The sequence below is a fragment of the Acinonyx jubatus genome, chromosome B4, assembly GCF_027475565.1.
Source record: "Acinonyx jubatus isolate Ajub_Pintada_27869175 chromosome B4, VMU_Ajub_asm_v1.0, whole genome shotgun sequence".
Classification (NCBI taxonomy): Eukaryota; Metazoa; Chordata; class Mammalia; order Carnivora; family Felidae; genus Acinonyx; species Acinonyx jubatus.
In genome coordinates, this window is record NC_069387.1 from 115610736 (window position 1) to 115625380 (window position 14645).

A 14645-nucleotide genomic window follows, 5' to 3' on the forward strand; every position below is an offset into this window, starting at 1 on the left:
TTGAGATAGACCTATAACGTGGTACAGAAACCTATATGTGAGAATGCTGGATGAAATCAGCATTTGTTTTCCTACCCTGAAGCTTTTAAACCTTTTTTTTTTTTTCATGGCTGTGGCTCTCTGTGTTTTAAAATTCTTGAAATGAGGTGAAGTTAAATCCATCCATATCACAAAGCCCAGTTTTTGATAACCTTCTTACCTCTTACAAGATCAGGCAAATGTAACTGAGTAGTGGGAATTTCGCTTTCTCCCATTTTTCTTGGTCATTAACGCTTAGAACCAACAAAAAGGCAACTGACACTGTGCTGAGAGAATCAAGAAGAATTCTCAATGTAGGTGCTCAATAAAAACTCATTGGATTGAGGAGAATCATAGATACTTTGAAGATGGTATGATTTTTCTTTCAATCAAGGAAAATTGTTGGAACAAAAGAACAGAAGTAATAAAATCCTTCATTATGATAGAATCTAGTTTTCACGCAGACACTTCTATAAAATATAGCCTTGGCAAATAACCTTTAACTCTCCAATGACTTTCACAAGCTCCCCCTCAAGACAAGCTCAAGTCCTGGCAATGAACCCCTTCAGTGTTTCTCAACCTGATTAACTTTTTTCCCTTCTTCATATTATTTCAGACTTCTATCCTTTCTAGGAAGCCAGAATCATCACCATTTCTTTAATACTGCTCCTTGCAAGCATAACCTACTTGAACTAATTTTCAGTCTGCTTACCTGCCAAGCCGTTCCCTTCCTTTCTCTCCACAAAGCCTTTCTTGATCCAGGAAAAGGAACCAGGATTCCTCGGTATCTTATCCAGGACAATCCAGACTCAAAGCTACTTACAAAAGACATAAAAGACTCTCCCATGATTCTATGATTGCTAATCCTGTCTCTATTGAATGGCAAAAAAAGAAATTCAGTGATTTCACCTAAACTTAACTTTACTTGAGAAATTCCCTATGGAAGCCCTAGAAGCTTCCATAAAATTTCTAAAAGTCAGAGCTGGAGAAGGGTCCAGAGTGCCACAGAGCCTACGGGAGGAGCAGGAGACCGAAGTCAGGTGGGATTGGGAGCAGAGGCTGCAGGGAGCAGGGACATTCCGTGGTTGGCACACAAGCCATGCCAGGAGGGACCTCAGAGGCCAGCATTGGCAGCAGGGGACAGGCAGTGCATCAGGAACATGTTCTGAGGAACCAGTGTGTCTGAGTAGAGATCCTGGCTCTGACACTAGCTGAGGGAGCTTGGGCAAGTTGCCTAAAGTCTCTGAGCCTCATGGGTGTGTTCACGTTGTAACCATTATGTGGGCTCACTTTAAATGTCCAGGTATCAAGATGGAGTAGATACAGGTCAAGAAACATGACTAAAGAAACACTTTATCTTTTAACTCTATCATTTTATTTGAAATCCCATGAATTCTAATTTGCAAAATCTTGAACTCTCTGGGGAAAAGATGTAACTCTGACTTCCTAAAGCACGTTCAGATTCTCTTAGTGTTTATAGCGTTGATGTATTTTGACTGTGAGATAAATTTAGCATTTTCACTAAACTTTAAACTTTTAAAGTTTTCCTAAAACTTTAAAACATTCACAATAATAACCAAATTATAAAATGCCTCGGAATAAACTTAACAAAAATAGTAGAGGACATAAGTAAAGAAAAGGTTGAATTTTAGTAGTAGACAGTTTTACAATGTCATTCATTAAATAACCCTTCCCCCTTTCCCTGAATTGAAAAGTCAATTAATCCTGTGTTTATGACATCCTATCATCATTTCTAATTAACACTGCATGGGGATTCTCAGCCAGTGAAGTAAAGAAGAAAACAGAAAGGAATAAAGTGTGAGAAAGGAAGGAAGAAAGTTCTTATTCTTTATAGACATAGAAAATCCAAAATTGTCTCCTAGGATGAATAAGCGAATTTAGTGAAGTAGGTATAAACATATGAATGTACATATAACTTTTATTTCTATATAGCAGAAAAAAGTTATAAGTGAAAAAATTTTAAAGCTATCGTTTGCAGTAGTATCAGAAAATTTACACAGACATACAAAGGATGTGGAATAGCCAAAACCATTAAAAAAAAGAACAAAGCTAATGAAGCTATACTTTTAGTTGTCGAGTCTTATGAAAGAGCTGTAATAATAGTGTGAGATTAAGTATAGATATAGACCGATAGAACAAAATATAGACCAGAAAGAGACGCACACATATGTGGTCCCATGGTTTATGTCAAAAGTGACTTTGCGGTGCAGGGAGGAAAGAACGGTCTTTTCAACAAGTAGATCTAGGTCAATTTGGTATCTATGTTAATTGCTGTAACCTATTTGGAAAGAAATCTGGCAAGAAATGCTAAAATGTGGGGCACCTGCATGGCTCAGTTGGTTGAGCATCCAACTCTTAATTTTGGCTCAGGTCATGATCCCAGGTTCATGAGATCGAACCCTGCCTTGGGCTCTGTGCTGAGCATGGAGACTGCTTAAGATTCTCTCTCTCTCCCTCTCTGCTCCTCTCCCCTGCTTGCACTCGCTCTCTCTCTAAAAAATAAACATAAAAAATAAAGGAAGTGTTAAAAATGTAAAGGGAAAACACCCTTTGATGAAACCAAACCATCTTAGGGAATCAGTAGTACAAAAATAAAAGCATGTGTACCCAATGATGTATATGAATAGACAAGCATGTACAAAAACTAGAAACAACCTCTATGGTAAGTGATTGAATAAATTAGGATGCGGCCATCCCATGCATTGTTATGTAGCCATTAAAAAGAATGTGTTCGACCATGTTAGTAATCTGTAGCCTTTATTGTGTGTTCATTGTGTGCTAGGCACTGTTCTAAGTATTTATGTGTATAAATTCATCCCATCCTGTAATAGCAATATGTTGTAATAACAATTGTAATTACAATATTATTTCTGTTTCATGGATGAGGAAGTTAAAATTCAAACAGACCAAATATTTTACTCAAGCTCACATAGCTGGTGTGTGCTTGAGGTCTGAGTTTGAATCAAAACAGTCTTACTCCAGAATGCACACTCTTAAACTCAACGTAGTTATTCTGCCTCCCTGAATTGATTAAAGAGGGATTCTTCTTACATATTGGTAACTAAAAAAAGCAAATCATGGAAATCTAGTTATCCCATTTCAAAAAACAAAGGAAAGAGAAAAGGGAAAAGAAAAAACCCACATGAATATACATTTGTTAGAGGATTTTAAAAGTTTTGGAAAGATACTCCTGAAACTAGTAATACTTATTACTTCAGGATTGAGTGAGAAAGGAGGACATTATTAATTTTTTCACCTCTTTATTATTTTAAGTTATAGACAAGTACTGGAATACTTTTGTCATATTTTAATCCAACAAAGTGAAGAAAAAAATAAAAGGCAGCCTCCACTTCTAGATTCACTGAGTTTTCTTAAGAATAAAAGTTTCATTTGGTACGCCTGGGTGGCTCAGTTGGCTAAGTGTCCGACTTCAGCTCAGGTCATGATCTCGCAGTTTGTGAGTTCGAGCCCCACATGGGGCTCAGAGCCTGGAGCCTCCTTCGAATTCTGTGTCTCCCTCTCTCCCTGCCCCTCCCCTGCTCATGCTCTGTCTCTCTCTGTCTGTCTCAAAAATAAATAAAACATTAAAAAATTTTTTTAAATAAAAAAAGAATAAAAGTTTCGTTTAACAATTGGACAAGAAATTAATAAAACTTTTCTTCTAATTTCTTACCGTAATTTAGGCCCACAAGGATCTAATCTGTTATGGTCATTCTGCATGACATTTGCTCATTCATCTTCCAAATTATCTACATCTGCATAAAGTAGATTCCCAGGAAACATTGTTTCCACTCCTTCCTGTTTATTCTCTCCTTCTGGCCCCTCTCTCAATGAAATAATCAGTGCTGTGATCATAAAAGCAGTCTTATTTTCCGTCTTTTGTTCTGTTCAGGTGACTTTGGCTGCACTAGTTCTCTGCGTGGTCTCCCCGTGTGTCTTTCAGAAAGAGTGAGCTCCAAACAGAATTTGCTTCACTGTGGCAGGATTTAAGCTCAAAGCGAGACAGGGAGATTTTCAACTGGAAAACCTGTTAATGGAAGAATGCATTTCGTTAGGAACAGGGCCAAAGTCCTACCTGTAGAATCATACGCAGTGATTATAGAAATGCAAATAGTCCATATTTCTAGAAATACCTGCTTTTTTATAGGCTAATCTATGAATCTTAATAGGATATAAAAATGATATGTGTGACATTTCAGCAGTGCAGAGACGTGAAACTTTGCATTTTACCTTAGGCAAGAGTTAAATATCTTTCACATAAAATCATTATATGGAATTGGTATTTGTGTGTTTGAGAACTTTACTTCAGCCAACAGTTTGAAACCATGCATTTCATGAACACTTTTTGCTTCTTCTCAGGTCCCATTTGCTATCTCGCTGCCATCTATATTCAATCTTGAGAGACTTTTTGATCTTGCTAACGGTTGTATTGTATCAGGAGGAAGCCTCTTCAACTGGATGGTGTCGATTATTCCCTAAACATTCTTCACATGTTACCCTTATAAAGGATTTAAGTGATACCGTTTTTCTTGGTTTAAATACATTTTTGGAACTGTCTTCTCACAACAAGCAAAATAAAATTGTTTCCTCAAAAATTTCCTCAAAAATTATAGTTTGAGTAATGTCTTAAATTGTATCTGAATTAAATAACAATGCTGTTGCTTATTAAAACAATCTTACAGAACTGTTCATAGAAAATATGTTTGTGCAAGGTGCAAATATTCCCATGGTCATACAGTTCACGTACAGGTTGTCTTTAGATGTGTCCGTAGAACAAGATTGGATTAAAACAGTGGTTCTCAACTGGGGGCAATTTTGCCGCCAGGGGACATGTGACAAGGTGTGAGGACATTTTTGATTGCTGTAACTGGGAGGAGGGTGCTACCCGCCTCCAGTGGGTAGAAGCTAGGGATGCTGCTACCTATCCTAAGAGGCCCAGGAGGGCCCCCCCACGACCAGGGATCATCTGGCCCAGAATGTCAATAGTGCCAAGAGTGAGAAACTCTGGATTAAACCTCAACATGTGGTCGGTTCAACTTTGGAAGTTTGTCTATGTGGTTTGGAAAGAAATCTGTAGCAAATTAAGACCTTTCATATTTTATACTGCTGGGAGCCACATTATATAAAATTTTAGAGCATGGACTATGGAATTATATAGAACTGAGTTTGAACAGTAACTTCACCACTTACCAGTTCTGCTCCTTTAGGAAAGTAACAAATTCTTTAAGCCTTTGTTTGTTTCCTCATTTGTAGCATGGGGCTATTTATAGGATTGCTATGTGAATTAAATTAAGTGAGATGGTGTAATAAAGGACTCAGCGCAATACCTGAGGTGGTACTAATCACCGTGCTGGGAGTTATCATGTCCCTGCCAAGGTGGAGGGGGATCAAGGTGATGGGAGGGTCATCCATTTTCTTTAACATTGAAGAAGGCTACGCCTAAATGCTTCCTACATGCCAGCCTGTTCATGCCATGAACAGCAACAGTAAATGAAAAAAAAAAGTAGGTATAACCTAAATGTATTTTTCTAAAGTTAAATGTGGTTAATTAATTGCCCTTTATCCTGAGATTATGAATTTTCTGCTTCCTATTGGTGTTAAATTGGCTTTTCTTTTATGAAGTAGTGGTAATAGTAGCTGGTAACTATTTACATTTTTTAATGTTCTTACTTTATAATAAAAGAAAAAAGTAGCAACTGTATTCTGGCCCCTGGTTTTTAAAAAATTCACACAGCCATGCAGTTCCAAAGTCCAGGAACAGCCAAGGTAGACTTGTCCTAGAATAGTACATGGAGAAAACGAACCTTAAGCAAGACTTCTAATAAAAAGAATTTTCACGGTCAGACATTTGCTGGTAGGGAGGATGCTGTAGGAGAACAGACACATAACGATGATAATGAATATGGTTTGTATGTCAAGGACTTTCTTGCTACCTATCTGGAGTGGACAGTCATAATGGAAAATGAGCTAAACTCTAAGAGTGGAACTAGATCGAAGGCTTCAGGCTTGATTCGGTGTATCATAGGGTACTATGACTGGTGATTAAGGAGAGTGGCAAATTCCTAGCACTCGTGGAATTTCAGTCTATGTTGAGTGAGTGAAAAAGAATGAATGAATGAATGAATGAAATGATGGTCTGGCTTTCAGAAAAGATATGTATTCAGTATATAATGGAAAGGGAAGAAACAGAGACAGAACAACTGGGTTACCATGCTGCAGTGAAAGAAAAAGGAACTATTTCCCTTTGAATTCAGGGAAGAAAATTGCCTGATGACTCTACCTTCATATGAAATAAAGTTTGGGTCTTGCAGGAAAGCCACTAAGATGGGTTTTATGTGGTGAGGGCTTCCAAATCCTTTGTCCAGAGACTGGAGCTTATAAGTTTCTCTGGTAGGAGAGAGAATGCCTTTAAAGGTTTTGTTCCTCAGAGGAAAAGTTTAATTTATGGGAAGTTTAGCCACCAGGGGCAAAAAAGGCACAACAGGTTACTATGCATTTAATATAGGTGTGGAAATATAGCATGACTAGTAACCAAGGCCATTTGCTTCAACCTAATATTAATTTCCCAGGAGTGTATATGCATGTATTCCACTGTTTGTCACTAGTAAGTTTTTACTAACTGGGTGCTTTTCGTTTTTTTTGAAAACATTATTTTTGAGAGACACAGAGAGAGACAGAGCACAAGCGAGGGAGGAGCAGAGAGAGAGGAGACACAGAATCTGAAGCAGGCTCCAGATTCCGAGCTGTCAGCGCAGAGCCCGAGGCAGGGCTTAAACCCACGAACTGTAAGATCATGACCTGAGCCGAAGTTGGATGCTTAACTGACTGAGCCACCAGGCACCCCTCATTTTTCTTTATTTTAAATATTAGTAGATATAAAGGCGTGTACTGTTTTATAGGACCCTAGAATAATGCCTGGCACATAGTAGAGGTTTATAACATTTCTGGGATGGATGGATGGATGAATGGATGGATGGATGGATGGATGCATGTGACCGGGGCAAGATGGTACTATGGGCTTCTAAAAGGAAGGGAAGCAAAGGTATCACCACCACCTCCGCCACCACTACCACTACCACTACCATTATTGCCTAACCTTTCTGGAACATTTTCTGTCCTCACAAGAATTAAGATCGTGATGCACATTGGATGACTCACCCCATGTTATGGATAAGGAAACGAAAGCAAAAGGCAGTTAAGTAACTTGCCCAATAATCACAGTTAGAGGCAGAACCAAGATTTAAATCCAGCTCTGTCTGACTGGAGAGTCTGAGCTCTTCATTGTTAAACTGGCTTCCCCAGCCCTTGCGCCTACTCCACTGCTCCTGGAAATTGGGAAGTCAAGGAAAAGGAAGACATGGCTGAGCCTCAAGCTAAAAGTGGAACACCTATTGCCTAGGAACAGATTTTGAAACATGATTTGCAGACCTGAACAGATGCCCCAAGAAAGCATGTTGTCCACGCCAGTGGTAGCCATGCCAATATACCGGTTTCCTCTGGGGATGGCAGATCCCTCCCAACTGTAACAGGTAATATTTCAGCACATTTTTACTTTTTCTCCACTCTTAATAACTTACGGCTGCTGTTATTCTTAGGTGTTGTTTTGACTGAGAAAAACACTGCGTAAAACTGCACCACACCCTATTATCGTAGTTGCCCCATTTTAAGCCATCATTCCGGAAATTCCCTCATCTCTTCTAAAATAGGAACACTCACTGGTTAAAGCTGAAACTTTCTGTACAAGGCAGTGAGGATGGTGATAAAATGGACTGAAGTACAAACAAAAAGAAAATTCAAACCTACTGGGATGAAAGATGTTTATTTCCGGAAATGTCTTTCAGGATTTTTTTTTTAAGACCAAATTACACAATTTGCAGCTGCTTATTTTTTCATACAATATACAGTATCTGCAGATGCTTTATAGCACACACATGCAATGTTTCCTATTTTAATTATAACAGAGAATGACAGGACACAAACTGAAAGGGGAGAAGAAGGGAAGCAGAAAGAGGGGAGGGAAGCAGGGAGCGAGAGAATAGAGGCCAATGCCAACAGCTAAGCGATGGGTAATAAAACCCCAGAGCTTCCCATATCTTTCTCCATATCAATCTCTAAGAAATTGCTTTAGAAATTGACCACCTGCCAGCTATTCAGATGCTTCAGGGCAGTAGTCTTTGTTCACTTCATGTGTTGGCACTTTACACAATTCCCACCCCAGCTAACTTGTTCTCCTTCACTGAATTGCAGGGGGGAAATGGCACATTTCTGGAGAGTACTAGAAGCTTGGTTTCTGCCTCTATTCCGCATTGCTCTTCCTTCTTCTGGACAACATGGTATGAATCTCTCCATCCTAATTCAAATGACAGAGCATAGGGCTCCCAGAACTACTTGGGCACTTGCTGGTGCCCTACTCATTTGTCTCTAATAGTGTCCTTTAGTGTAGAGTTTTGCACTGTTGTATTTTCACAGTGCATCTTATCACCTTAGCTTAAGGGTGTCATAAGTGTGTGAGTGTGTCCCACATTCCTTTGGGTTTCATTTAGCTTGAGACCGAGCACCTCATTGTTTGCACTATATCTTGGGATGTACAATTTCCCTACAACCTGGAAATTTAGGTGAAATATCTATCTATATCTATATCTATATCTATATCTATATCTATCTATACCTATCTATCTTTCATCATCAAAGATATCTTCAATCTATGGAAAAAGAGATTTTAATAATTTAATATTATCTATGTGTGCACAGGATTGGACAAGCCCATAACTGTGGGTTAGGGGAGAAAACAGTGGACCAGGAAGTCCACTGTTTAACCACCTTTTCTCATTTTCTCATGCTTGAAATGTTTGTGTTATATCTCCCAAAGAAACTTCGCCCATGTGCCCAAGGAAACTTGTGCAAACTGTTTTCCTGATGCATTGATTACAATAGCAAAAAACAAGCAAACAAACAATCTACCTAATTTCCCTCAGATAGAGAATAGAAAAATAATAGTGTAGCCATATAGTAGAATATAAGACAGAAATTACAAATGAATGCGTAACAGACTACCAAAGAACAGTTAGTTTTAAATGAATTAAAGAGATATTTATCTGGATACACTTCAAAAGTAGGTTGAACAAAAGAAAAAAATGTAGTGTTAAAGAAAACATATAGGAAGACACCATTTATATAAAACTTTTTAAAATAGGTGAAATGACATAATAGAGTCTTTATGAATGTGTGAGTATATACTAACAACATTTTGAATACAGGTTAATAGTCAACCCCAAATTCAGGTTTCCAGTCACCTCTTAGATGAAGGAGGGGGAATGAGATCTAGCAAGAATGCCCAAGAAGTTTCATTTGTACTTGTAAAATTGTCTTTTTTTTTTTTAATTTTTTTTTCAACGTTTATTTATTTTGGGGACAGAGAGAGACAGAGCATGAACGGGGGAGGGGCAGAGAGAGAGGGAGACACAGAATCGGAAACAGGCTCCAGGCTCCGAGCCATCAGCCCAGAGCCCGACGCTGGGCTCGAACTCACGGACCGCGAGATAGTGACCTGGCTGAAGTCGGACGCTTAACCGACTGCGCCACCCAGGCACCCCAAAATTGTCTTTTTTAAGCTGGGTATTTGTTATATTGGTCTCTACTTTTTTTTTTTTTTGCATACATGAGACATTTCATAAGTTAAAAGCAAATATATCATTTTCCTTCCTCATCTTGTTGGCCAGCATACTTTGTGTGGTTCTTGGCTCACCTACTGGTGAATATTAAATGTGAGTTGTGACTCTGGTCTCATTATACAGCTGTAACTGAGTAGTTCACATCTGGTTCCATTATTTGGAGTTTTAGTGACAACTAAAAATCATCTGGAAACTACTGTCAGATTATATATGTGCTCAATTTTAGAAAACTCAAATCTATGAAAATATTAATTTTGAATATAAGTTAGTAGAACCTCAGTATATGTTTAATTAAATTGAGGCAGATTCTCTGTGCAGTTCCTGTCAATGGTAAATTCCCTAGTTATACTTTAAATTATTTGATCTTCCAAAATTAGATATATGCAGGACTTCTTACATGATTGCTAGTTATGCAAAATGAGGGTCATTGTAAAATCCATCTATCCATAATTTCAATGTTTTTAAAAATGTATTAAGGAAGAACTTTCTCTTCTCTGAAGACTCATTTCCTATTTTTGCTTTACATATCAGTAGAGCTTTATGAGATGAAACTTTGACACTAAAATTTCCATAGCAACAGATATTTTTTGGTCATAAATACAGACATGATTAACGGGAAGGCTTTAGTGACAGGAGTTTTCTTCATAATTAATTCATTAGTTAAAATGCTGGGTTAAGAGGCATAGGAATTTTATTACAAAAAGGACATTTTCGACTGGAGCTTTGGAAACAACGCAAAATTAATTGTTATTAAATTGTCTTTGGTCCTGTTTGATATTTAAGATAACATTTATACATTTTGTATTTAATAGCTTAGAATGGGAACGGCTCTAAAAACCACATTCTGCCCAAGTGCAAATCACCTTGATCCCTCCCTTAAAACTATCCACAGTGTGAAAGAAAAATCAATAGATTTCTAAATAATTTGAAGACTTTCGAAGAGTTTCACAACTTTCCTAACTTAATTCTCCCCCACAAGATTCATGAGAAAACTTGAACTGATGTCTTTTCTCGTCATTACAAAAACAATTCAGAACTAATATAGAGGATTCATGAAATATTAAAAGGTACAAAGTAGAAAGTAAAAGTTACCCCAAAATCCACCACTGTGAAACAATCAATGTTAACATTTAAATGTATTTCCAATAGCATATCTAATTGTCTTCCCTAATAGCCAGAAAAACATAGTCTTAGACTGAGAAGTATTGAGATTTGAGGCAACTATCCATATTCCTTAGGTGTAGTGCAGGTGCCTTTTCAGAGCATATTCGTTGGGAAAATGCCCAAATTGGAAGTGTTTAGACCTGGTGGTCTGAATGAAATGCAGTTAGAAAAATCGGGGTGTAATTAGATCCAAAGGAACTGCCTGGAGTTCTTCCAAATAATAAATATATGGTAATGATCCATAGGAAGGAAAAAATCCACAGCAAATCTTCATTTGTCCTTTGGAGGCTAGTCATTTAATCGCTCTTTCTTAGATATGCTAGTATTTCCCTGAAAAACTTCGGTCATTAATTTAAGCACACCCTTGTTCATTTGATAGATTTTATTCATTACTTTGTGCCTTTGCTTTTTTGGCAAGAATGTCCTTTCTCACTCTTTCTATTTATAAAATATTTATCAAGTGCCCACTATATGTTGGAGCCTACACATGAGGAATGCCGCTTAGTCCCTCCTTCAAAAAAAGGCCACATCTAATGATACAGCTCTTCTTTCTAGATACAGCCCAGGCATCTCCCCTACTGGGACCTGTGTTTCCTGCTGCCCCCTGGTTTCTCCACACACCCACTCTATTTTACACATGCTTATTTGCATGTCTGGCCCCTAGCTTGAGGTCAGTGAGCAATGCAGGTGGATTTCAAGAAATAAATGAATTTATTTTCCCATTTTTAATTTAGAGGCTAGCAGATACTGGATATTTCCACTTTTTAATGGAAATTTCTCATTAAGTTTTGATTTGCATTTCTTTGACTACAACTGAAGTTGAATGTTTTTTTATTTTTTACATTTGTTATCTGTGGATCACATTTTTTTTCTATTTTCATGTCTCTTCAGGACCTTTACTCAATTTTTACTTGTATGCCCATCTATTTTGTTGTTGTTATTGTTGTTGCTGATCTCCAAGATTCTTTGATGCCCTTTTCGAATACTTTGTGACATTGTTTTCAGATTTTTATTTGCCTCTCACCTTTCATTTACAATTCAGTGGTTTTTATTTTTAAAACTGTGGGAGTCAAATCCTGATCACTTAGATATATTCAGACCTGCTCAAAAAGGATGTAAGAGAGCTTACAAGTATGTGCTCAGTACAAAGATAAGGAGTTGAATTAATTTCTTGAAAAAAAAAAAGATTACAACCTTTACACTCACTAGAGGTCAGCCACGGATGCGGCTGCATGCTTTCCTGCGGCACATTACAACATCAACAGTGTTAGGGAAACATGGGCCACGTACTTAGAAGCACTGGTATTCCCAGCACTAATTCCAGAGAACAGTTTTTCCTGTGGGGTCTCATGAGACTATATCCTAAATGAACTCTTTCTTCAACAGCAGCCTAGAGTGAAATGCAACCTATTTCATAGACCATTTCAAGGATCGTAGATCTACAAGGGACTGTATTTTTCAGATTTTCTTATGAGAATTTTTCATTTATTATTTTATTTTATTTTATTTTATTTTATTTTTTTGCAAAACAATATCCACATCTGATGAATCAATTTAAAACGATTCAGGAGGCATGTAGTAAAGAACAGATATTTATTGAGCTTAAACCCAGTTTCAGACCAAAAAAAAAAAAAACCCAGCAATTTTACTGGTTAAAAATACTTTTCAAATGCATTGGGCTGACATGGAAAAACACACCAAAATGGCTATTTTTCAAAACCTCAAAGGTTGATGCTTTGAATTGCTTGAAGTAAGTTGGTTTATCAGTCTTGACATCGCATTTGGAAGGAACACCATCTACAGCCAGTGCTGCAGTAGTTCAGGTAACCACAATATATAGTTCTGCTTGAGGTGCTGTAAGTCAAATTCTAAAGTAGAGAAAAGAGAAGGGATTCTGTGGGAGCTGAGTATACATGGAAATACCATTTTGTGTGTACATTTTCTGGATTTCTGGCTGAAGGAAAATAATTTTTCTGACATGAAAATGTTTTTGGTTGATTGGAGATTATAATTTTTATAGGATAATGGATTCATAGGTTTAAAAGACCCATAAAGTTTATCCAGTTCAGTGCTCTGCTGCAAGCTTAAAGCCCCTTTAAACTGTCTCCCTCAAGGAAACACCACATTGAATAGCAGCCCACACTTAAATAGCACCACCATACAGTGGGTAAGATGGCCAGCAATGATATCAGGCCATGTGGGTTGGAGTCCTGGTTTTCTGATTTACCACCTACATAAACTTGAGTAAGTTTCTTAACCTCTCTGCACTTTGGTTTTCTCATCTATAAATTGGGGATAGATAAAGCATCTGGAACAGTGCCTAGCAGATACTGGACACTCAGTGTAGTTATCTTTTACTTTAATTGCATCTTATATTATTACATGCACCTTTAAGGAAAGTTCGGTTCTGCCTAGGAAGTTCAGAAATTTTTTTTTTTAATTTTTAGTAATAAGAGGTATTCACCTCTAGTTACTGGCAGAGTAGCTTTCATTGAACTATCATCTGGTAATAACCATTTTGAACTTAGGACTAAAAAGTGTACATAATTATAAAATCAGAATTCACGGGGCACCTGGGTGGCTCAGTCGGTAGAGCGTCGGACTTCCACTCAGGTCATGATCTCACAGTCTGTGAGTTCAAGCCCCACATCAGGCTCTGTGCTGATGGTGCAGAGCCTGGAGCCTGCTTCCGATTCTGTATCTCCCTCTCTCTCTGCCCCTTCCCTGCTCATGCTCTGTCTCTCTCTGTCTCAAAAATAAATAAAAACATTAAGAAAAAAAAATTTTTAAGAATTCAAATAACTATTTGAAGCCCTGGGGAATGGCTGAAAATATGCATAAATTGAGGGAGATATGATCCTTGAAATGAAGGAAACAAACTACATGAGACCCAGATTTAAATAGCTTTTTCCTTGAGAGCACTCCTCATTTTGTAAAGTACATGAGGGATAGAGCTCAATCAGGAAGAGATGGATGAATGGGACTGAGGATTCACAGGGCAGAGTGTGGTGTTGTCAGAGCAGCTAGCGATTAAGGAAGGATATTTCAGAAAATTGGGAGACAGAGTAGGGAGCGCCAAAATCTGTGCACAAATTCCCCTCAAACTGTTGACTCCTTGACAAGCTTCACTTGTACGTAATCAGACTCCAGGGAATCCAGTGGAAGGTAACAACTGGAAGGTTAAAAGAGCTGAGCAAAGGTTTCAGTAGGTGCTGAAAGAGACAAGTTTTGGAATTCAAGTCCAGCCAAGTATTAAATTCTTTGTACTTTTCATTGAAATGCTAAGCGGGCCATGTCTTAAGAATGTGAATCCCGGGACTAAGAATGACAACTGAGACCTCAGGGAAAAATGACAAATTCATTCCATCAAACCCCCACAAGATGAAGGTGATTTGTCAGTAGTTTAATGGTCTACTAGAACAAAACTCAATAGTCTTTAGAGAAAAATAATGTATCATCACAATATATTGTCCACAATGTATGGTGTATAATCTAAAAATTACTATGAATAAAGAAGCAAGAAACTATGCCCACAATCAAAGAAAAAAAGTCAAACAGATCCATGAAAATCTCAAATGTTAGAAATTGCAGATGAAGACTTTAAAATAACTATCATGCATGTAAAGGAATTGATTAGAAAGATTAATATAATGGGAAAAGAAATGGGGAATATTAAGAAAGATATGGAAGTATGAAAAAGAACGAAATGGAAATCTTAGAAGTAAAAACAATATATCTGAAATTAAAAAATTCATGGGATGAACTTAATAG

General features: G+C 37.5%; 1 protein-coding gene across 1 annotated transcript in view; it reads left to right on the forward strand.

The window, feature by feature from the left end:
- Nucleotides 1-6541, forward strand: part of CFAP54 (cilia and flagella associated protein 54) — a 295832-nt gene extending 289291 nt beyond the window's left edge. Inside the window, exon 69 of the mRNA XM_015070493.3 lies at nucleotides 4399-6541. Coding sequence (XP_014925979.3) covers nucleotides 4399-4518 — 120 coding nt within the window. The 3' untranslated portion in view covers nucleotides 4519-6541. The remainder of the gene's footprint in view (nucleotides 1-4398) is intronic.
- The last annotated feature ends 8104 nt before the right edge of the window (nucleotides 6542-14645 follow it).